Source organism: Athalia rosae, chromosome 1 (genome assembly GCF_917208135.1).
Source record: "Athalia rosae chromosome 1, iyAthRosa1.1, whole genome shotgun sequence".
In the NCBI taxonomy this organism is placed as follows: Eukaryota; Metazoa; Arthropoda; class Insecta; order Hymenoptera; family Athaliidae; genus Athalia; species Athalia rosae.
In genome coordinates, this window is record NC_064026.1 from 15,252,053 (window position 1) to 15,276,313 (window position 24,261).

The window sequence follows — 24,261 nt, forward strand, 5'->3', positions numbered from 1 at the left end:
TCACTTACCGATTCCATCGAATTAGTCATAGTCTCTTCAATTATTAGGCATTCAAATGCCGTCTCTCTGAGTACGTCTTTATAGTTGATATCCTTCTCGACTAATGAATCATCAGAGTCCGTCTTTTTAATTGTGCAAGTCAAGTCGAACCCCAGGCACTTGATTATTATTGAGATCTGGGCGTTCGGCGCTCGGTATTTGAGCGAGAGATTTTAATCTGATGGAATTTTGTTTTCTGCTCAGGGATTGGGAAACAACAAAACAGACGACTTGAGTACGCCAGGAAGTTCGGGGGCTAATATGGGCAGCATTGCGAGATTCCCAAAATTAGACGAATGCGCCCACTTTCACTATGAACATGTAGAACTCGGTACATTGGAGGTGAGTTGTAACTCAATGGTGAGGATTGAGAAAAAGTGTTTTGGAGCACCGGTCGAATTGAAACTTCTGTTAATAAATTATGCAGTTTTAATAATTATAAAATTTTCTCTATAATTATAAAAGATTTCAATTGAAAGTATAGCATCTTTAATAAAATCGACAAATAAAATTTACAATTATAATACTATTTATGTAACCATAGAAAAGGCTACTCGTTGCTTTCTCTGCAATCAAGGCACGTTAACTTCAGTTAATTGAAAGCATTCAGAGGGAATGTCTGTCGTGCAATTGCTACGCCGAAGTAACTATAAACAAATTATCGTGTTAAGTTGATCATATTTGAAATCCGTTAACTTCATTGTTTCCAATGTACAGGATTTGTCACGTTTGATTCGAAACTGGACTCGATCTGCTCGCATAAGTTGATTCCTATAAATTATTGCCGTTTTTGTTTAAGGTTTCGGTTAGTGAAGACCCAAATGACGATACGTACGACGTAAGAGTGACTTCTGGAGACGCTTGTTGGACTCTGCAGCGATCCTATGAGAACTTTGTCATGTTCGACAAACAATTGCATCGGTGTATATTTGACAGGAAGTTTTCCTCGCTAACCGAGCTTCCGGACGACCAACCGGAGAACACCACTGGGGTGCTAAAGGATTATTTGTCACGATTTTCTCAGCTAAGTCATGAGGGCTTAAATTGTGGGCCCGTTCTAAATTGGCTACAACTGGACAATAGGGGAAGAAGAATTCTTGTCCCGGAGGCTGATTCGTGTCCAATTAACACGCCGGCTGTAGCTGCCGCGTATGCTGTTAGACCCTACACCGCTCAAGCTCAAGATGAGATTTCTTTCCAGGTGTGTAACGATTAGCTCTAAATTGGTCATTTTCTCGAAAGTGGAAGTTACTCGAAAAATCAATGTCCACCGTGCACGAATGAAAAATATGAAGGAGATTATCCAGGATGGTATTGTGAAATGTTCTTAAGGCCAATCAAGTGCGTCGGTTGATCCTGCTGTTGATGAGTCACTGCGTGAGAAAATAATACCGTAACGGGATAGCTACTAATTAACTAAAGAATGTTATGAAATAATGTAAAGCATTGTGTAAGAGACAAGAAACTATGATATCTACCGACAGATGTGATAATTATTTACTTTATCTTATTATCACACCGCATTCCATACAATGGGGAAAAAGTAACTATGGCAAAAGAATGAATTTATTTTGGTGGAATCTTTAGAGCAGACTGAATTTTTTTTTTACAGGTCGGAGACATGATTTCGGTAATTGATATGCCACCTCCTGGAGAAAGCACCTGGTGGCGAGGAAAACATGGTTTTGCTGTTGGATTTTTTCCTGCGGAATGTGTTGCTGTTATTGGCGATAAAGTGCCCCGGCATTTAACTGTATCTACAACAGTACGCTCGAGACTTCCAGTCAAACCGGTGCTTCGGAAACATGGAAAACTCATAGCTTTCTTTAGATCATTCATTCTCAATAGACCCTCAAGAAGGAGACTGAAACAGTCTGGGATTTTAAAGGAACGAGTATTTGGTTGTGACTTGGGGGAGCATTTATTGAATTCAGGTCAAGATGGTGAGTTTGTTATTTGATTTCATTCAATTATATCGCAAAATTTATGCAGTCTCACTTCATATTCTTCTAACTGATATCGCATCTATTAACAAAATCGCTTGCCTCCACTCATCGTCAGCACTGATATTGGGATGTAGAGAATTCATGTGTTAACTATTCGACCATTTTATTGTTGAATATTAGTCAGCAAGAGCACCTATAATTATAGAAGTACAAAAATCTGAAGATTTCTTCAAAATGCCAGCTCTAAAGAAACTATTCATTATGTGAAGCATGACGTTGGGATCGGTAGATGGGATTTGCTGTACGTCTGAAAGCAATTGATTGTTTTATTTTCGTTCACCTAGAAAAAAACCGTCCATTATTGTTATTTAAAGTCTTCATTTTGTAACTCTACTCCCGTTTGTGAGAATACCTATTTGTAAGATGTCACTCTATTCTATTCTTAATTTCTATTATTCAGTGTCAAATTATCGAAACACAATTTTCCTATTTTCAATCAATCCACGAAATAATTGTATAAGAATTTTTCTTTAGTGCAGTATTTTTTCATACAAACCATATTATTTTCATGACAATATAGTACCAACGGTGCTTACCTGCTGTGCCAAATTCATCGAAACCAATGGCCTGGTCGATGGCATTTACCGTCTCAGTGGAGTTACGTCAAACATACAACGATTGAGGCATGCCTTTGACGAAGACAGGGTACCTGCTCTGCATTCCGATGAAAGCATCTTACAAGACATCCATTCGGTTGCTTCGCTACTGAAAATGTACTTCAGAGAATTGCCAAATCCGTTATGCACGTATCAGTTGTATTCCGCTTTCGTCGGAGCAGTACAGGCCGAAACAGATGCTGAGAGATTAAGATACATGAGAGAAGCTGTGAGAAAACTTCCCCCACCACATTACCGGTAAATATTTATTCAAATCATCTATAGCCTAAGGCGTTAGACACCCATAGAAGTTTGATAAATTGCTGCTTTCCTTACCATAGAACACTTGAGTTTCTAATGCGACATCTGGCAAGAGTAGCAGCCTGTGGAAAGGAGACTGGTATGACTTCTCGTAACGTGGCTATTGTATGGGCTCCTAATCTACTCCGTTGCAAGGAACTAGAAGTCGGTGGGGTGGCGGCTCTCCAAGGGGTTGGGGTGCAAGCAGTTGTGACTGAATTCCTAGTTTGTTACGCTGAACTTATTTTTGGCGACGGTCCGGTGGGAAGGCCCAAGTCTTTGGCCATCACGACACCTGCTAGACTTCTGAGTCTTGAAGAAGCTAGGAGTAGAGTTCTCCGAGGAGAATCCGATTATATCGAAGTCGGAGCTGGCCCAGCTGGCCTACCTCTTCACTATCACACCGTCATCGAGCTACCGAGGAAGCGACATGGATCAAAGCGGTCGCCCTCTCTGAATTGGAGAGCGTTGTTCAGTAGAGGTGGACTCGGAGCACGAGGAAAAACTAGGCAAGCAAGAACCCCCCCACAGGTCGAAGTACCAAGTTCATTGAACTCGTTGAGAAGGTTACGACCTGTTAAAAGTGCTGATAGTTTGGATGGCGAGGATAGCCTCGGACCTCTTCTGGGGCCACCACCTATCAGGCCTTGCGGTCACAGTCGCTCCGTATCTCATGATTCGTACTTTGATCATCTGGCTGATGCGCCAAGTGCTAATTCTCCGTTAGACTTGTCCGAAATACAGCTGAATTTTGATCTGGAAGAACGGGAAATGAGGATGTTCTCGGAAGATGAAGGTGGAGGTATAGCTTCAGTCGAAGCTTCTCCGAGAAGGCAACGAGCCGAGGGGCCACAGTGTGCTGTTATCACAGGGGGGTCCAAGAGAAAGAGATCCAGACTGGAAGAGAGATTGCACTGCGACGTCGAATTGAGATTCATCGATAGTCAAAGCCCAGATCAAGTAAGCTCTAGTAAATCCACGAATTAGATAGTATATTTCACAGAATCGATCGTTTTCCACATGAATCATTGGACAACACAAGGCTGTTATAAACCTGTTATAGCAATGTTGTTCGCTTTTGGTTGCAGGTCATGGTTTCCGCAGACGTGCATGGTACAGAAACTCCTTCCCCTCTACCCACGCCAGGGTACTTACCGCTACTTTCCGAAGCCTCGACACCTCTGACACCGGCAACTTTACCGAGAACTCCGCCATCTATATCACCGAATCCAGCTAATAGTCCTAGAATAAGTTTCCGAAGCTTTACATTACCCTTAGATCTTGGAGATGAGCAAACCAATCAGGAGAGATTGAAGAGAGTTACCGCGTCCTCAGACAGAATCTCTAATTCTAGTCACAGACTATCTGCAAATTTCAATACCGAAAACGACGTCAAATTGGCTGAAAGAATCGCGACACCTCTTTCGGACCAAGACATGACGCCTTGCGAACGAATTACTCCCACTTACGACAGGCTTACAGAATCTTACGACAGTCGAATAACAGCTTCTTCGGAAGGACAAGAAATTTCAGATGAATCTTGTCACAGAGTATTGGATTCACCTGATCAGGAAATGACACCGTGTGACAAACTGACGCCTGCTACTAGTTGCACGAGTTACGATGGAATCACGTTGCCGTCTAATGAAATCCTTGAATCCAGCTCGAGCTGCGAACGAATATTGCCACTAAGTCCAATTAAAACGAGTCATGACGAAATTCCTCAACAATCCGAATCACTAGCAGCGCGCCTGGGTAACGCTACACGCGAAGATAACAATCTCGAATCTCCCGACTGTCTGATATCATCTGAATTGCAGGACAATACCGAGTCGGAGGAGCGTAGCGACTCCATTCTGCAGAGTCAAAATCTTTCGCAAAGCACATCTCTGAGTTCGCAGACTGAAGAATTGATAGCTGGTACACTTAAAACACTGGGCAGCGAACCTAGTAAGTTACCACTAACTAATACAGATCTGGATTCGCCAATGTCTTGTGAACAGACTCTAGAAGATTTACCAGATTCCGGATTTGTCATTTGCGATAGTTCCGACCGAATGCTCACAAATACAGAAAACCAACCCCACATGACGTCAAACCCCAACGACTCTGGCGAGTGGGTGATGGTTGAAAGGACCTCGGAATCTGGAGTTTCGCCTACTAGCGTTTCTGGCGATTTGACCGATCATTTGCCCGAGACTGTCGATCCTGCATTAGCCACAGACGCACCACAGGTGCAATCTTTGTCAGAAAATAATTCTCGTACGTCGCTTGACCTAACAATGGCCTCCACAATTGGTACGGACGTTGACACATCTTGTATGGGTGTTAGTGATTTCACAGAAAGTCCCGTTGTACAAATTCAAGATTCTAAAAACTCGGCGTTGCATGCAAACGAGACTAGGGAGAGCAAAGAAATGATGGAGCATGACGAGCGCCTTGAAGAAAAGACAACTTTCATTCCCAACGATCGTAGTCAGGGAAGTTTTCACTCTATGGATGCCAATAACGGATTGGGGAATAACGTGCAGTACGTAATGCACGAACAAACTCTACCTTCTCAAAAAGACAAAGCTTCCGGGGACACAGAAAATGGACAGATTACCTCGAGACATCAACTGAACTTGGATTTGAATTATGGGAACAAACGGAACCCGCAAGCTACGAAGCCGCAGGAAACTCATTTTGACGATTCCGAAGCATGTTCGCGAGACCTATCTTTCGACGATCATTGTGAGAACAAGAGCAACACGACGCCCAATGAAAATAAGAATTTCGATCAGCAAAACGATTTCCAATTTATTACATCACAAGATTGCGAACAGCCACAGCAACAATCCCAGTCATCTCCAGATCGTGAGAATGCTTCGTATAATAACAAAAGTCCGGAGCACCGAAAATTCCACAGTCCAACGTCCGACGTTCGACCGAGTTATAGGCAAACCCCTAAAGCGCAACAAAATCACGGCGCGCAGTCGACGTACCATTCTGAACACAGACAGGCAGACGATGACTTTTCGGATCTAACGCACCCGAACAGACATCCCCATGTCAATGTCAACAAGAAGTCGCATCATTTGCAGGACAATTTCGAAGTAGTAATACCGTCGGAAAATGCTGCGGAACCGTGCGAAATAGCTCATGCTCCAGAGGGGGCATCGGAAGCACCATCTTTGGACTCATCTTGCACGTTCTCCAACGCGTCGTCACCGGTCGATGATTCCGTGGTGCTTCGCGACACAGCTTCGATTCTGGAAGAGTTGGCATTACAGAGATTATCTGGAGGAATGCACGATATGCCGATAGCACCCAGGAGGAGGTACGACTCCGAAGTAACGAGGGAGCGCAGAAGTTTCGACGCTGAGATAGGGCGAGAAATTGTCAGAGAACGTAAAATGAGGCAGGAGCTGGATTCTGCTCGCGGAAAATCCGAGGAACCGCCAAGCAACGGATCTCAACATTTACCACCGTGTTTGCGAGCCAGGCAAGCCAGAGCCACCCGCGCCGCTCTGAGCCGGTCTTTGGACGAAGCTAAGTTCAACAGAATGACAGGAGGTTCGTCTTTGCCGCCGAGACAATCCTCCGAAGATTCTCAGCACAGTTCTACGCCAAACGTCGGTGCGCAATCTTCCATGATTTCTTCTAATAGCTCGGACCGTACGTCGCAAAAAAATTTAGGGGGCATAGATTTGGGAGATCCGAGATGCAGAGAACGAATAGAAAGGTACAAAGAAGAGAGACGAACATTTCTCAGAGATAAGTACAGATCGGAAAGCTTTCGAGGGGCGCGATTGAGAGCAGAAGACGAGGGGGAACAAGCTCTGTTGGCCAGATTGAAACAGAGAGCTTCCAGGCCATCCCTTCATTGACCAAGTGATATTTATAAGCTCTATGCTTTTTGTCTTTGTGAAAGCAGATGCCTGTTATATTTTACGAATAGTATGTGAAAGTAGGTGTATTATTATTTCGTCGTCGAATCTCAATACTTCAACAGATTTTATTCTGAAAATATTCGTACAATATTGCTTGGCTGTTATTTCAACTTTGCCAATCGCTGATGCAGCTGATGATACTTGTAGGGGGAAAAAAACTTTCTCCGATATCGGTCGCTGAGCATTCGCAAAAAAATAATCCATGATGTGTCGCGGATAGAAGGAGCGTAATTTACGTCGTTTCCGGATCTGCTCAGTCGAGGGGCTGAAGCGTCTGAGATGTACCAGAGCAAATAACATGAATCTTATATGGATAATCTGAAGTATTGCCAAATTACTTATTTTCAATACTGCTACTTCTCGCTCTTTCAATTCTGCCGTCGTCTGGTCCAAAGGTAAAACGGCTTTGAAACATTTCAATATTACTCGAGGGCCAAAGGAACTGGTAAAGTTAACGGTTCTGCAAGCAATTCATTCCTCGTATATTTTGGTTGAACTAAATAAAATTTTCACCCGTGTTGGATTTTTTTTTTTTTTTTTTTTTTTTTAAATTCTGTAATTCATTTTACCTGGCTTATAATCCTCCAGAGTTTCGACTCAGCACGAGGGTAGATAACGGTCTGTCTGCTACATTCAAATGACTGAAAAGTTCGCAGTGTCTATCAAGGGGGATTTTACCACGTAAAAATAAAAAAATAATATTTTGTTACGTTGTGTTACCAATTAGATTGATTATCGATGATTTTGATGTTCGAAGCCCAAAAGGTTGTGTTTGCTTACATATCTAGTAATTTTTAGGCAAAAAAAAGAAGAAATCTGGCAAATTTGTCCAGATCTGATTAAAAAAGTTTGTAAAATCTTATTTTGTAAATTTTTTGCTACGTGAAATTTTTATTTCTTGGCATTTTATTCATCTTATTACATTTTATACTGTGAATAGAATCTATAGCTCTGGTGCGTCTCGAAAATACCAAGATTACAAATTTCATCAGCAATTGAACTAATGAGCCACGATTCCTTTTTTTCTTTTTTCTTCTTTTTTTTTAAATATTATTATTATTTTTCTATAGTTTACTTGTAACGAACTGAGTATTTTATATAACGTAACGCTAAAATGTTGAATCACTATTATTAAATATTTTTTTTTTTTTCAATGTGGACAGGTCCATAACATGATAATATAAATGTGTTTTGTACATGCTAGCTTTTAAGTAGGTAGATTAGGTAATATATTAAGTTGATATGATCATTGAATCGATTGCTGGTGAAAAAATTTATCCAAAATCAAGATTACTATTACAAGTTCGGCAACACGTTTTTTTTTTTCACGTTAGCCTAACTGTGTTAGTCACATATATTTGAAACAACATTAATTTAAGAAGGGAAAAAAAGCAAAAAAAAAATCACCATTCGAAAATTCTTAGCAACGATTATCGTGTTTATTTAGTCTTACAATAAAATCTACTAATACCGTTTGACAATTACTTGAAAAATGTAACGACAATATAATGTAATAATTTTATCTGATAACGACATGCGTACGTATACTTACAATTAGAAAAGTGAAATGTTCCAATGGAAGAAGAATCAGTAAGTAACAAAAACCGGACCATAAATGTTAAGCCATTAAGTCTCGTAATTATACAATATATTATATTATATGAATATATCGAAAATAGCAGATAGTTTCGGAAGACGGGCCATCCATCTGTCTAGAACAGCTTTAATTGTTGGAATTTCGGCCTGGTTTCAACGCGATGTACAAACTACTATTTTCCGATTAACTGTTACCTCCATTGTTTTGTCATCGAAGTTTCGAGAGAAGATCATATAATTTGCTCTGAGAATGTGCTCTATGTATAATCGGAAGTTCGCTGGATTGTCGTTATCGCAATTATTTCGCCAATGAAACAACGTTCCAAGTTCCGTCTTATTGATAGAAAATAGATATTCGTTAGTTACATGCATCAGACCTATCTAATCAACTGATTGTCGGCCAAATATTTTAAGAAATCAAAAAAAAAATAAATAAATAACTAAATAAAGTTTAAACAATTTATCCGCGTATCGAGATACGTGACAATGCATGACTTATAACTCCAGCGCAATAATATACCATGAATATTTATTTTTAACAATTTGAAAATTCACGATTACAGTTATTGACTATATAGGATTATTATACATATATACAGAAAAATATTATTACCCGGTTCTACGATAGTCGATAGATATATTAAAGTATTTGAAAAATAGAGAAAAGAGTTTAAAAAAAAAAAAAAAATTCAAACAATAAGTGGAAACTTCTCTATACTTATATACACAAAGTTATAAATTAAAATAACAGAATAGATGAAATAAGTTGAAGACTAATATCTTAAACTTGTATTGTCTAATACTCTAATAGTAATCTTGTGTTTTGAAGAGGGGTTATTATTAAACACCCGAAAAATGTTTAACGGCCTCGATAAATTTTTCATTGCTTCATTAACTAGCTTATAAATGTTTTGTTATTAATGAACATCTGTTTCGCTCATCGCATTATTATTATCATTATTATTATATTATATTAAAAAAATTATATGTAAACTATTATAAATATTATAAATATGAAGATAAATATTACATCCTATTATTGTTATCGTTATTATTATTATTATTATTATTATTATTATTATTATTCTTGTTGTTTTTATTATTTTTTTTATCACCTCAATTTATTGAAAATTTTCTCAAGATCCATAAGTGATATCAACGATAATAGAAAAAAAAAGAAGAAGAGGGACGAAAAAACTTGACAACACCGAACGGTAAAGTATAAATGAGATCGAAGGTTGAAATTTCCGTTCTTTTCTGACAAATAACTTGATACACGTTTAAGTGACCATTTGACTATAAAAAGAATCGAGAATCTCGGCTAACCCGATATCACATCGGAGAGATGAATAGATGGATCGTCTAGAGATTTTTTTTTTCTTTTTTCATTTGTTCCAAGTATTTGACGGTGTCTTTAGAAATTTATACTTAAAAAACTATTGAAAGCCTTTAGTCTTTACTTCTTTAACAACGATGATAGAGAGTGGTTGAAGGTGAGAGAGGACCCCTAAGAACCTCTGGAAAATCCAAAGCCTTTATGTCGGGGCATAGGTCTTCTGAAGGGGGCACTCGAGGTGGTACTCGACGTCCACTTTTGAACAGGAAGCTTAAAGGTGACTGCTGAGTGAGGACGCCTTCGTGACTATCGTGGCATCTCACTGGGTAATTATTTTTAAACACGTCGTGGAGATACGAATCTTCCCGCTAAACAAACACTGAATTGTTTTGTTTATTTATTTTTTTTTTTATTCGACTCTTCTCTATCGTGGACGTGCGATATACCTGTAACTCGTAACTGAATAACATGGCTAATTGGTACACCTGAAAAATAAATAGGAAAAAAAAGTTAATAAATCACTCTAAACGTGACCGAAGCTTGGTGAATTTCTTACACGGATCATCCTCGGCGTAGAGAAATCGGGTAACCCGATCGTCGATTTTCAGATAAGAAGAAAGAGAGTAAAAAAGAAAACGAAAAAAAAAAAAATAATACCCGTGCTTCCCTCGAACGTATAGTAATAACAGCGAAGATAACAATCGCTAATTATAAACGCTGGGGGGAATAGTTTTAGCCACTGCAAATATGACGTGTTACAGTGTGAGGGAAACTCGAATCTATACGGGAGAAAATATGACGGAATATAATAACGACGGGTCACGGTTTTCCCACCCGTAGATCGTCGCGTCGCGTCGCGTCGCGTCGACGTCGTTCTCGTCGTACTTGCTAGACGGTTGAGACGCGCGTAGTGAAAATTGAATCAGAAACCCCACACGCCACGGACAATATTATTTGTTAGCAGAAGCGATGGTGGAGTAACCGGAGGTTCAAATGAGTACAGATTGCCCGGTGATCAAGTTAAGCGGCACGTGAGTTGTGTAGTCGAAACGGCCGAGGTTCTCCGGGTTCTAGAAAATTACCGATGCCGCACCGATGGGGTGCGAACTCTATAGGTATATTCCGCGTCGGAAATCGAGTTCCGAGAGCACAATTTATTCTACACTAAAGTGTTTTACTCGGTTGTTGGTTCCGTCTCGGACGTTTGGGGTCGAGATTCTCCGTCTATATCTGCAGGGGGTTGCTACTGCTACTGCAGGTTTAGACGTCAAGTGACACGCGCCGACATCTTGACAGCTTGTTAGGCTAACAGCCGTATTCTATAGTCCTAAAGTTGAGCCTCTTTAGCTTAAAATTTTGTTTCCCACGTAGTAATGGTTCGTACGTATAATACGTGGGCTGGGCCGACTCGCACGTTTTACGTTCGCCGCAAATAAATTTGTCAGAGAAAAACGGGAGGAACGAAAAAAGAAACGCGGACACGCCATTTTTATTTTCGAATATTTGGCCCCGTTTTCCGGGGTCCCATTGTCCGAGCTGAACGAAAATTAACCGGCGAGTAAATTTCCTACGCTATCCGCGCTTATTTGTCTCACGGTCGTAATTTCTTTAATTTTTTCAACAATTTTTTTCATTCCAGAACGATCGTCTAGACGAATTTCGGGGGATCTCACAATTGGAAGAAGAAGAAGAAGAAGAAGAAGAAGAAAAAAAAAGAGCGTCGATTCTGTTCACGTTCAATATTTATTAACTACGATTATTGCCGAGTGGACGCGCACCTATATACATATAATGTACGCATTCAAGAATTCTTTGAAGTATTTGACGAGATGGTCTCAGTTGATGAAATTATGGGGCATTATTGTTGTTTATTAAATCTGTAAAGGCGCTATTGTCGGCATTTATATAGTACACGGGTATATGTAAATAATAATAAAATGAAAATTCTCACCCCAGGATGAAAATGCAGTAAAAATAATGAAATAAAAGACAATAGTAGAGCAGGTACTCACAATGGCAGCTTCTCTATGGGGTTGAAGTGCCTAAATGTAGTGGGCGTGTTCCATTACTTTCATTATACTTCGTTTCAGTCAACGGGGGTCGTCGAAATGATACGCGGGACTAGCATAATTTATCCGTGTATGACACACGCATACATGCGAACGCCCATAACTAAATTCATGCGTATACGTACGTTTTAAATTCTCTACAGTATGGGTGCTCACTCTGGAATACAATATATAGGTATCGAGCGAAGATCATAAGGATGAGGCGGTTGGGTTGGGATTCCGCTCGCTTCCTATAAACGTGGGCGGATACATCTGCGTATAATAATATTAATAATAAGCTCACAGGCATCACAGGGGACAAAAACCCCGTACCATTTCACTTTTCCTACACTACATGGGTACGTACCTATACGTGGGCTTCCGTAACGGTGTGAAAAAAATTCGTTTATACTTTTTTTTTCTAAATACTGTGAGATGTGTCCGAGTGAGTGTGTTTTTCCTTTTCGAAAATATAAAATATTTCGGTATCAAAGTGACGGACGTACGTACGTGAGGTGAAAATTTTTTTTTTTTCTTTTTTCTCTTTTTTTTTTCTTTCAAAACAAAAATCAAACACGTGCATCGGTACGCCGTGGCGTGGAAACACAATTAGAAAGTGTAAACTATTTTGTCTATATGAAAGCTGCAGCTGATGAGTCTATTATCCAGTGGATTATTGATGTTATTAGTTACATCCTATTATAATGTTTTACGCGTTTAGTATCCGTGTATACACTGATGTTCCAGTTTGATGATATTATAAACGTGCTCGTCAGGAGTTTAACGAACCAGGATAATTGATCTCATTACAGCTATTTATCGACCACAGACCAGACGTATAACCTCCGAAATTGCCTGAAATACGGATTCGTGTATATATATCTAAAAAAAAAGAAAAGAAAATATATTTTCCAATAATTTTCGATACATAGACGCTCGGTCAGATTTCACTCAATATTCCGCACCCGTATATAATATTTCCCTCGGTGCAGCTCGACAAAAGTTTCTCTCAATCGTCGATTGATTATAGAAAGAAAGAAAAAAAAAGAAGAAGGAAAAACGTTTTGAAAATTTGTCGCCCCGCAATTCCGGCCTTTTCACAATTCTTTTGACGTTTTTTTTTTTTTTGTCTTTTTTTTTTTTCAATACACTCCGCCCGCAAAACGCTCGCTGTCGGATATTATAACGTATATACAAGCGAAATAAACAACGGCGAGAACGGAGGTGGTGGTGCGTTCGTACAAATATATATACCGAACTGCACCGCAGTATATTTGAATCGCGCGCGTGGCGTGATTGCGCTCTGCAGATAGCTAACAGTGTTACCCCCTTTTGTTCGGGTCTCCGCTTCGCCCCTGGCCACCTCGCGTCTCCGGTCGCTCCGATCCCTTGCAATTACTCCCCATTATCTGGGTATTAGGATCCACCCCGAGCGTCGACTGGCCCTGGAGTCAGGGACGAGCTGCTGCTATATAGCTTCGTTCCGCGCGTCAAATGCGCGGGCTATATGTATACGGAAAATCGGGTGACATTTCTACCGGGTCTTTCATTCCAATATAAACAACGCCTTTTAATCATATATATATATATATATATATCTCTCTCTCTATATATATATATACATATATATGATATACATGTATATACCTCTCGCCGAACAATTTTCGCGAATAAAAAACAAAAAAAAAAAAAAAGAAGAAAAATAGAGAGAATTCGATTCGCTTTCGGGTGAAAAAATTCTTGCTCTCAAGTTCGCGACAGTGATTTTATACTCGGCTCGTTATTGTCCCGCAGTCGAGTCGTCCAATGATTATATTAAAATGTCAAACACTCAATTAGTGGGACGGTAACGATATATGGGGAGACCAGCTGGCGTCTGTGACCCATGATATAATAAAATGTCAATCCATGTTCCAACGTATCCATTCTACAGACCGCCGATATCGTATCAAACGTCCCGTGTACCCGCGTCTGTAAAACCGCGGCCGTTTGCATCAAGCGCTAGGTCACAGATGAGGAGAATAGCGAAAAAAATCGACAACGAGAAGAAAAAAAAAAGTAGAAGAATTCCCTTCGATTGAGAAAATCGTTTTGTTCGTCGGTATAAAGTTTGATCGTTAATTGGAACGTTTTGTACGATTATTCGATTCCTTTAGTTGTTTTTACAAAAATCGATACCGTTATTGACACGAAATCGCGATCGGGTGAGAAAAAATAAATAAAAATAAAAAACAGATAGATGAAGAAACGATTAATAAAAGGCAATGAAGTACATAATGCTGTGTAATTTATGGTATATATACATTATTGTATTATGTATCGTGTTTATATCACTTTACAATTCGTGTCTTATATATACGTTATCCAAGAATTTTTCACTTATACGTTACAATATACTCTCTAAATGATAAGTTACACAAAATGGATGACTGTATCACGTTTCCAGTGAGTATAATAGAATACCGCGCGCTTTGTCGCGTACGGCATATTTTCACTCGCGGTTAATTACTTTTTGTTCTCATTATTTCTTCTCTCTATATCAATTTTCACGCTATAACGTACGTCGCGCTACACCGTCGAAAAATTTTTGGCACAATTTACCGTACGCCGGCTAATATCAAGTTAATACGCAACATTCGCTGACGTAGCTACGGAATTACAGGTATCGTTAAATGATAATCATTGCAGGGATTGAAGTTTGAAAATTTTGCGATTACGTATACAGGGAAGAAAATGATCTTCGACGCGTTTCGCAATACCTAATGAATAATACGCGACGATTGTTCGACCAAAGAATTCAACAAATGACCAACCTTGACCGGAGGGACGTGCAGGATGCGGAGTCGGGGGTCCGATGCGTCGTTTCTCCCTTTCATCTGCACGCGATATATCCATACACACGTGTAGCGGTGCGGCGATCGTTCGGCGATAATATTTTTAAGGCAGAGGAATTGACGGCGCGACCGTTTCGGATTTTCAGCGATGTTGTTGGTGCTGCAATTGGTGACTGTGAAGAACTTGGTGATGCGAGGCGGTTAGATTGACGGAATGCGAATGCGACGGCGGTGGAAAGTTCGTTGGCGTCGCGGTACCACGACGCGAATTAACGCTCTGCTGGAGGTTCACGATGTTCCGACCCGCCGTCGGCGACGGCGTCTCGTCACCGAGAACGTCGATCTCGTCCTCGTCCGAATCCGGGGCGTCGCTGCTCGCTCGAGAATCCCGTCCTCCTCCGCCCAGTGAAAAGTCTACGGGGCGCTCTGGAAGCGGGAAAATAAACACGGTAAAAATCATCCGAGCTGCGTGACCCGACTGGCGACTTTCGTCGAATAATTTCGAAGAGCGATCGAACGGGTGGCGGAATCAATCGAATGGATGAGTGGTGCGAAAATTTGCGACCGATGTACGCGAAAACGTCGGGGTAGGTATACGCTGCGTGAACCGGTATATTATTGCAATAACGGATGATGCGGAAATATGTATATGTCAGACAATAATGACTCGCTCGTATAATTATGAGCGGAAAGCGGAGGTATATCGCGGCAGCCGGGCACTTAGTTGATAATTGAGTAATTTCACCCCCTCCCCACCCCCCTCCACCGCCCGTCCACCGCGAAGACGTTGAACAAGAACGACCGAAGTGTATAACCCCTCTCAAGTCGTAGCGACCACCATCTTCTCGTCTTCTGAGAAACCTTGCCTCCCTATATCTTCGTAATTTAGTTATATAGCCCACGGTGCCTGCCGTATATAGGAGCCATCTTGGTTCCGGCGAGTAACTCGAATTACTAAAATGTTAGCGGAGAAGACGTTGCTCTGTAACCCACCGCGAGTTAACAAAGTCGATAGAAATGTACGTACAGGTACCGCTATGTACTCCGTACCGAAGTGACGAGTGATCTAGTCAACTTCATTTATGTACCTGTTACTGTTTCATTTGCGATATCAACCTGTAACGTACGTAATACTCTGAATGCCGCCTATTTAACGGTTGTAACAAAGCATTTACAAGCACTCTGCCGTACCACCGCGATCTTCCCCGTTCTTCCGGATACCGAAAATATATTTCCGCAGCCTATAATACCTCCGCAGCCGCGCCGATTCATTTCGCCTCACCGACTCGAACCGCCGTCAATTTTTATCCGGAAGAATCAATCGTTGAGCCGCGGGTATAGGTACGTATTCGGAAATGGTAAATTTTCAATATCTTACCGGCGGGTGAAGCGGCGGATAGCGACGGATTCCCGGTCTGTTGTTCCGCCGAAGAGTGGCCGCCGCCGCCGCCGCCGTTACCGGAGTTTGTGTTAATTTTTCTCAGCTGTTTTTTGTGCTTCATACGACGATTTTGAAACCACGTTTTCACCTGGGTTTCCGACAAGTGCAACGCCGCCGCCAATTCCACGCGTTCGGGGGTGCTCAGGTACCTCTGGGCCTCGAACCTCGCCTCCAGTCCCGCCAATTGCTGGTCGCTGAAAACCTGAAACGGTCATCGTGACCTCAATCGTGATCGCGAAACCGATCGGAGTGATCGCCTCGATTGCATTCGTCGTCGTCGCCGCGATTCGCTGCACTTACAATTAGCTAAATATACCTGTATTCATTCACTTACGGTTCTGGCCTTACGCCGTCGGCAGTGTTTCAGAGCAGCTAGATCGTTAACCCCCGGAACCACACCCACGCCTACACCAACGCCGGCGCTTCCGAATAGTGGTCCTAGAAAGAATGCGGCCGCCGGCGGGGCGGACGAGTATCCGGGCAAGAGGCTAGCGAATTGTTGGTAATGATGTTGTTGGGGGTGAGCCAAGTGGTGGTGCAACTGGTGATGGTTGTGAGCTGGCACTGTGCTCCTGCTGAGGATATCCTCGATCAAAAAGGAGGTACGACTCGCCGAGGAACCGCCGTTCTGGGCCTGCTGCGGCTGCTGCGGACAGGTCGACTGCATCCTTCGGACGGCTCGCGAACGGCACCGAGTCTATACGCGCGTTTTTCAATCGTTGAAAACTTCACACAAGTTTCACCGCTGCCGCGATTCACTTTTCGACGATATTTTCTTGTTTTTTTTTTTTTTGTTTGTTTGTTTGTTTTGTGTTTTTTTTTTTTTTTTTTTCTTCTCCCCCCACCCCCACCCGCCCCTTAGCAAACGGAGCTTTCGAGAGCGTTCTTTATCCTCTACTTTTACATGGATGAGGAAATTTCACCGCGATCGGGACTCTCGCGGGGGTTTGCGAAAATCGAGGGCTTTCAACGCCAAGTCGTTTCAATGACAAACTTCTCCATATCAACGATATTCACCGGCGCACAAAAAAAATCCTCCAGATTTTTTTATCCCTCCGTCGTAGCCGCAACGCGGTCAACGCAATGTATGATATATTTCACCACCGCGTCGCGTAGCGCGGATCCTATTTATTTCGATATACAACCGAGTCCCTAAATTGTGCGGTCGGGTGTAGCGAAATCATATCCAAAAAAAATTCGTTCGCCGCTTTCGATCACTTTTGAACTCAAATTTTCTATTTTCACACCATCGAAACGATCTCGCCTCGGCGGAAGACACGTGCAGCTACCCCTGAGCAATATCGCGAGGTCCGGCGACGCACGGTGAAATACTGGGGCGATCGGCGCCCCCGATCGGTCGGTCGACCCGCGTTCGTTGTTCAATTCGCGACCCTCCGGTTGTCTCGGGGAGGGTTCACGGGGTCGGCGACGTCGCATTGGCGGGCGTCGCGACGCCAGACGTCGCCGGGGTTGGATCGGGCGTCGCGGGGGCGGAGACCCGATCCGCCGTCTCCATGGTCACGGGGCGCGCACCCGGGGAGCGGGGCCGACGTCGAGAAATATATACGTATACGACACGGCGTAATAAGACGTGAATCCGAGTCGATCCGCGGGGGTGGCGAAAACTTCGAACGTTTCGCGTTACCCCGTGAGGTGTATCGCGGCGCATAAGTCGCCGTTCTTTCGATATCCGAGCGGCTCGACGCTATTTAATGAATACCCGAGAGGTTTCCGCGAACCAACTAAATGCGACGAGTCAAACGGCCGTGTACCTACACCGCGGGTTACCCTCTACACGCGAGGATCCGCGATCCTCTGATATTCCGTCGTATATCATTGTGTTGTATGCATACCGACGGTGATTCGCGATGCGCGGACCAGACGCGACGAACCGCAAGAATTCCTTCGCTCTTTCTTCTCCTCCCTCTTCTATCTTCTATCTTCTGTACTACGGTATTATCCGTATATTCGCGGGTCTGTCGATACCGTTCAAGATTCACATTTATGTATTCGATTTTCGTCATATTTTCTTCTTTTCTTTTTTTTTTTTTTCATTCTTTCTCTCGCCCGGAAACCCGATCACGGCGTAAAAGTATCATCAGGGACGTTCGGGGTGAGTCTTGAAAAAAAAAAACAAAAAAAACAAAAAAAAGGACAGAACTACTCTTTCGAAAATCCAACGTTCGTCCAGTGGAACCGAAATTATAATATACCGTTAAAATCCGCCGAATTCCGTAGGTACACCGACCGTGATCACAAGTGAACTATACATGTTTGTAAACACGACGCTATCCGATTTAGGTTCTCGCAAAATATCGCTAGTCGAATTTACAGCAGCGCCACAGCAGAGGTGGGGGGGGGGGGGGGGGGGAGGATCGCATCGACCGGTCACGATCTGTTGTGATCCACCCGCTGTTTACCGAAAATATTAAAATATCGGGATATTTGGCGAGAACCCAAATCGGATAGCGTCGTGTTTACATATAGTTCACTTGTGATCACGGTCGGTGTACGTCGGCTATATAGAGGAAGAGACGCGCATCCCATCGATCGGAATTACATACACACATGTGTACTTTATATTTTCGGCGTCCCTTATTTCCGTAATGCACCGGATATACCCCCCCCCCCCCCCCCCCCCACTCTTGTATAACTCTTGTTATACGTATCCCGTGCCGCGAATCGAGGTACGCGTCGGACCTCTCGTGGACCAAAAAGCCCGTGTACCCGAAAGTGCTCCGCGTACACCGCAGCGGTGTTACGTACGTATTATATATATATACATACACGTACGTATATCCAGTCGATATTATACCGTATACAAGCGAGCGTAGTTCGGAATCGAGCTAGCGATCGAGCAACGGGTCGCGTCTTCGAAGGGATGCGCGCTCTGCACGGTTATTTGGGGGGGGGGATGAGCGGGAATCGACGGGGCGGCGTGCGCTACGCTCTAAGAGGTACGGTATGCCTAGATACGGATCACGGGGATAAGGGATAGGGGTATGCGAAAGGAGGCGCCTGCAAGATTGAATTACTCCTATATGTACCACCACCAGAAGGAGTTTGCGTTCGCTGAAGCCACGCGGGCCGGGCGACCACCTCAGGCTGACAAGCCGCGCAACGGAAGCCTTCGCCCAAAGGTTACATACATACATATGTATATGTATATGTATATGTATGTATACGCGCAGCGCGTATAAGTGTGTATAGGTGTGGCTTTGTACGTATATATATGTATATATAACGCGCGCGTACTACCGCATCGTCCTGCGGCGTGTGTCGAGCTCGCTACAAAGGATCTCCGGGTTATACGCGACGATTGACTAGCTTGAGCGAACGAACCTCGAGCGATAAAATAAAACAAAGCGTCAATTACCTCTATACGTATAGCTCCGATTTCCGATCGGCTCGATTCACGCACAGTACGTATGTACGTCCGTCGAAACTGCGGTTGCTGCACTGCCGTTCGATGTACGTCGTGATCGTAAAATGATTTTCCCGCACTTATCCGAACTGTGCAGGGCGTACGTTCGTAGTTTGAAAAAAATTCATCGCAAAGTTCGATCAATTATTGTATCGAACGACAATTTCTTCGGCAGCTGAGAGAGTAACTACTCTCCTCCTCTCCGTATCGCGTAAATCCACGGGGTGGTGGGGTTCGACGTTGTACAGATCATTAGATTAATTTACTCGTGTACACCGTGTACGTCTACTAGGTACGTACGCACACGGTCGTGCGTCGTGCGGGGGTATAGGTGGATCGACGATGAGACGCGTGTCGGCATTTAAACTGGGTGGTTCCTGCGATTATTGAGTGAATTAGCGTCGGAGTAATTGTGTTGGGGGCGCGTGTCTAACCCCTGAAACCGGCGCGGAGGCTCCGCGTGGAACGCTGGGAAGGGGGAGGGGGGGGGAGAGAGAGAGTTCCACCCTTTTCTCCCTCCCCGCTCGCTCTCCTCACTTCCATCGGAAGAAGACACGGAGCCTTTATTATATATATATATATATATACGTATATAACCTCGGTGGGGAAACACGCGACACACACCCTCCCCCCTGGAGACTTGTTAGCAAAATAGCGGGGCTACTGTTTTGGTGTACGGTACCGCCGTCGTCTCTACCGCCCGACGATAATTCGCCGAATATACTCGACGCGGCGGTGATCCGGACACCGCGCGGCGGACGGGGCTACCGGGAATATCCCTAATGCGGATAATACGCCAAATGAAAAGTAATTTGTAACAAGAGACACCAGGACTCATCCACGGGATTAACTTGTCTTCGCGCGAAATTCACCGATCGACGACCGACGAAATTTAACGGCAACGTACCCAATTTTCTCCGCGCGTTCGGATCGTCGCTATTGTTTTTCCTTTTTTCTTTTTCTTTTTTTTTTTTTTTTTTCTTTTTACAATTTTTTTTTTAGAAACTCCTCATTTTGCTTCCCCCTCACTGGTTACCTTACAGACGTTCTTATAAAATCCCTGCAGATTCGGGACTCCGTACGTTTAATCGGATATCTTATAAAAATAAGGGAAAAGCTCTTCACGTTTTCATTTGCATTTCGATGGATTTATTTACAAAAAACAGAAATATATCATAAAATTGTTGTGATTTCTTATAGATTCGATTATATAATATATGCGACGTGCCGTGTACATTGTTCGAAATTTTTTTACAAATTCAAAAGTACAGATGCATCGGTCGTTCGAATCAGTTGATCATAAATATTTTCCGTTGAGTAACCTGATCGCCGCGTGCGTATCATACTATATTTTCTCAATTTTTTAATCGAATTTTCGCAAACGGCGCCGAAATTAATCGGGCTAAATTTCACATATCGGTTACGTATATATAATATATATACACATCTGCATACACACGTCCGATTGATAATCGATCTGCGATTAGAGTTGGTTTTCGACGATTGAATAACAAATAAAAAAAAAAAAAAAAAAAGGAAAAAAAAACAAACAAACACATACATCCGCGTATTTGCTGTATGCGTATAAAAAATCTAAAAGTCATCGCCGCGGTCCGCCCGTTTGTAGAAAGCGCGGGAGAACGTTCCCGGACCCTGAGGTCCCAGAAAGAAGAATCCTCTCCGCCATAGTACGAATATGAGTAGAGTCAAGGGAACGGCGAGAAGAACTCCGATAAGAACGCCGACCAGTACGGTGGCGTCTTTCTCCGGCCTCGCGTTGTTCAAGTCGAGACATCGGAGATGGCGTTTAGACAGGGAGGTCAGATTTTTACCCTTGTGTTCGGGTGGCGCCGAACAAGTCAGGGCGTTCACGGCGTCGCCCATCAGAGTTTTTCCGAGTCCGGGAAGCAGCGATTCGACCTGTCGTGAGATATTTTCAAAGGTAAATTGCAGGTGTATGTACACAGATACGAACGAACATTTGTGCAAAACAGTCGCCGCGCCGTAATAACAACGGAATGAAATTCCATATCCGTACATTCTTCGTACGATTAATCATTCGCCGAACGGCGACTGCTGATCTATTCGGTGAAAGAAAAAAAAAAAAAAAAAAAAATTAATTCCACCAGACGAAAGAGGAGAAAAAAGGTTCATTTTTACAATCGTACAAATGAATTTTTAAAATACCCCGCGCCTGCGGATGGATCATACCCGTCTGCGCTGATTAAATTAGAAGTTATATGAAATATTTTTTCGTGTAATTTGCGACGAATAAGTGAGATGGAATTTTGAGTTGAGTTTTTTCTTTACGCGTCGTAACTTTCACGGCGTTTCCGATACCACTGTACATTTCTCCCTAATTATAGATACGTACGCTCAATGTAATTTACATCCAAACATTTCGAAATACCCACCAAGTATTGGTTGTTACAGTCGCAGCTCCAACGATTGTTGCGGATATCGAGAACGGCCAGTTTGTCCCATCTCCCGACAAGCCCTGCGGGTAGATAATGCAAGGCGTTGTCCCCCAGGTAGAGATTTTTCAGAGGTGGCCACTCGACGGTGACTTCGCCCTGATCGAACGACGAAAAAATTCAGGTGGTTACCGATCCGGTCGTTCATTCGAGTGAATTTCGTATCTGACAGTTTTCTAATTCAAATCCGCTCACCGGTGCCACCAGAGCATTTTCGTCGAAATCTTCGAGTTTCGGACATCCTTCGACGCGCAAAGTTTCGAGGCTGGTCAATCCGGCCATAGCGTAAGCGCTGATTCTCGTCAAATTCGGCATGTTGCACAAGTTTAGTACCTTCAATTTCAGCATTATAGGGAAGGCGTTGTCGTTTAAAAATTTCATGGGATTTTCGCTCAGTGACACGATTTCAATAGCCTTGCCGTCCTCCAGGGCTAACGGAGGCGAGGTGAATCGGTTACCGGTCAAATTGACTCTTTTCAAGTACCTGAAACGGAACGGGTTTATTACGATTTTGCGACAGCGAAATATCGTCGGGATAAAATAGCGTTGAAAATGACGATTCAATTGGTACTTGGGGGTGTGGAATATGTGCTCGGGTAGATCGGCCAGGTCGCAATAACTGAGATCGAGTTCCTCGAGTTCCGCTAGAGAACTGATTGCGAGCACCGTCGACGTGTCTATAACGTGAAACGGGTTACCGACGAGCGTTAAAATCTTCAGATTTCCAACGTGCTCGAAGAGATCTTGGTGCAAACTGTGGAGTGCGTTGTCGTCCAAATTCAGATCGATCAATTTGGCGAGGGGTAGATAATCGACGGGTGAAAATCGACCCTGAAAAATCAACGTACGGTTATTTTAAATCTTGATCCGATTCGCGACCAATAATCGTTAATTCCATTTAGCGCGCGCTCAAAGATAACGGAGATACTCTCCACCTGAAAAACGTGGGGACCGAGATTCGGCGTGGTGAGTTGATTGTGACTCAAATCGAGGAGAGTTAAATTTCTCAAATTGTGGAACGCCGAATCGTCTATGGTTGTTATCCTGTTATGACGAAGTATCAGAACGTTGACGACGATCTCGGGGAATGCCTTCAAGTGTACGATCGAATTGTTGGCGAACGATACCTCGACGAATGATCCCTTCGGCCAATGATTATCGTCGAAGTGGCCCTCCAGTCCCTTGCTGGCGCAATCAATTTTCTCATCTAATTTACGTTGAGAGAAAAATCACCGAATCATTAATTTCGCACACAATTCGCTACACTTCGAATGAAACGAGAAACAAAAAAGACATGTATTCGCAGACTCAGTTGCAAAAATAAAAAAATAAACTACGTTCGTTAGTTTCGTAAATCGAACGTACATGTACCACATCGATCGATTCCATCGTCACAAAACGTGCGGTGCGACGTTACGCGTATTATGTATGTTACTATAGCGATAATGATTGGAATACTCCTTTTATTTGATTTTTTTTTTTTTTTTTTCTTCTTTTTTCTCTCTCTTTGTTGAGTAACGACAGACCCATGCCTAATACGTACAGCTATTGCTCCACTTCGTTGCGAGTCACTCGCGTTCTCCGTGGAAATTGAAAATAATAATAACAATATGCGATTCAGCATTTAACTAGACATGATTCGTGACTAGAATATTTTATTCTACGTACGGTAAAGAATTCGGTTGATTATTCGACGTAGTCGGTGAAACGAGTCAGTTAGCGAATGATTTTGTTCGAGTATATTTTACGCGAGGTTCGCGGGTTATCGGAGGGGAATCGAACGGTGAGAAGAAATAAAAAATAAAGTCAGTCGTTGGAAGGAGGAAGAAAATTGTTCGAATAATATTCGTTTGAAAATAAAACAAGTGGGCGTCGAGCGATTTGATTCAGCATTTCGCCAGCTCGCATGGAGGATGTTAGGTGTGTGATATTGTCTATAGTGAAAATCGTACCTTTGCAAGAACAAACTTCGCACATATTCCCCTGTATCGTTGGCGCCGTGACGTTCGACGGTGTATTCGAATCACCGAATACCCAATTCGACAACAATATCACAAATACAATCTGAAAGTTCATGATGTTTTTTTTAGAAAATTTGACACCGAACTGTTGCGAGTTGGAAAACGAAATCGACTTTCTATCAAGTCTCGGCCCTCCCTGATAACAACTTCCGATAAGATACCATTTGCCGTACACGTTACTCATCGAGTGAGGCGTAAAGCAGATGGAACAATT

At 42.8% G+C, this 24,261-nt stretch overlaps 3 protein-coding genes across 5 annotated transcripts in view; 1 reads left to right on the top strand and 2 right to left on the bottom strand.

Annotated features, from left to right (window-relative positions):
• The window catches only part of LOC105690472 (rho GTPase-activating protein 32), a 23,739-nt gene extending 14,233 nt beyond the window's left edge, over positions 1–9,506 (top strand). For both annotated transcript variants that reach the window (XM_048660381.1, XM_012408257.3), the window contains exons 3-8: positions 244–381; positions 839–1,240; positions 1,652–1,982; positions 2,566–2,899; positions 2,983–3,901; positions 4,030–9,506. In XM_048660381.1, coding sequence (XP_048516338.1) covers positions 244–381; positions 839–1,240; positions 1,652–1,982; positions 2,566–2,899; positions 2,983–3,901; positions 4,030–6,810 — 4,905 coding nt within the window. In that variant the 3' untranslated portion in view covers positions 6,811–9,506. The remainder of the gene's footprint in view (positions 1–243; positions 382–838; positions 1,241–1,651; positions 1,983–2,565; positions 2,900–2,982; positions 3,902–4,029) is intronic.
• Positions 9,161–18,454, bottom strand: LOC105690458 (brain-specific homeobox protein homolog). 2 transcript variants are annotated; one of them, XR_007280155.1, is made up of 4 exons: positions 16,463–18,454; positions 16,066–16,330; positions 14,667–15,113; positions 9,161–10,290 (listed from the first exon to the last, which is right to left on the bottom strand). XR_007280155.1 is itself a non-coding variant. In XM_012408238.2 (3 exons), the coding sequence occupies exons 1-3, from the start codon at positions 16,793–16,795 to the stop codon at positions 14,830–14,832; spliced, it is 882 nt and encodes a 293-aa protein (XP_012263661.2). In that variant the 5' UTR covers positions 16,796–18,454; the 3' UTR covers positions 9,161–14,829. The 2 variants fall into 2 exon arrangements, 1 of the variants encoding a protein (XP_012263661.2); XM_012408238.2 differs by having other exon boundaries at positions 9,161–15,113.
• A 2,224-nt stretch (positions 18,455–20,678) lies between these two features.
• LOC105690515 (leucine-rich repeat-containing protein 15-like) lies at positions 20,679–24,234 on the bottom strand. The gene is made up of 6 exons (XM_048649116.1): positions 23,979–24,234; positions 22,962–23,233; positions 22,598–22,857; positions 22,222–22,510; positions 21,967–22,125; positions 20,679–21,472 (listed from the first exon to the last, which is right to left on the bottom strand). The coding sequence occupies exons 1-6, from the start codon at positions 24,229–24,231 to the stop codon at positions 21,146–21,148; spliced, it is 1,560 nt and encodes a 519-aa protein (XP_048505073.1). The 5' UTR covers positions 24,232–24,234; the 3' UTR covers positions 20,679–21,145.
• Between the last annotated feature and the right edge of the window lie 27 nt (positions 24,235–24,261).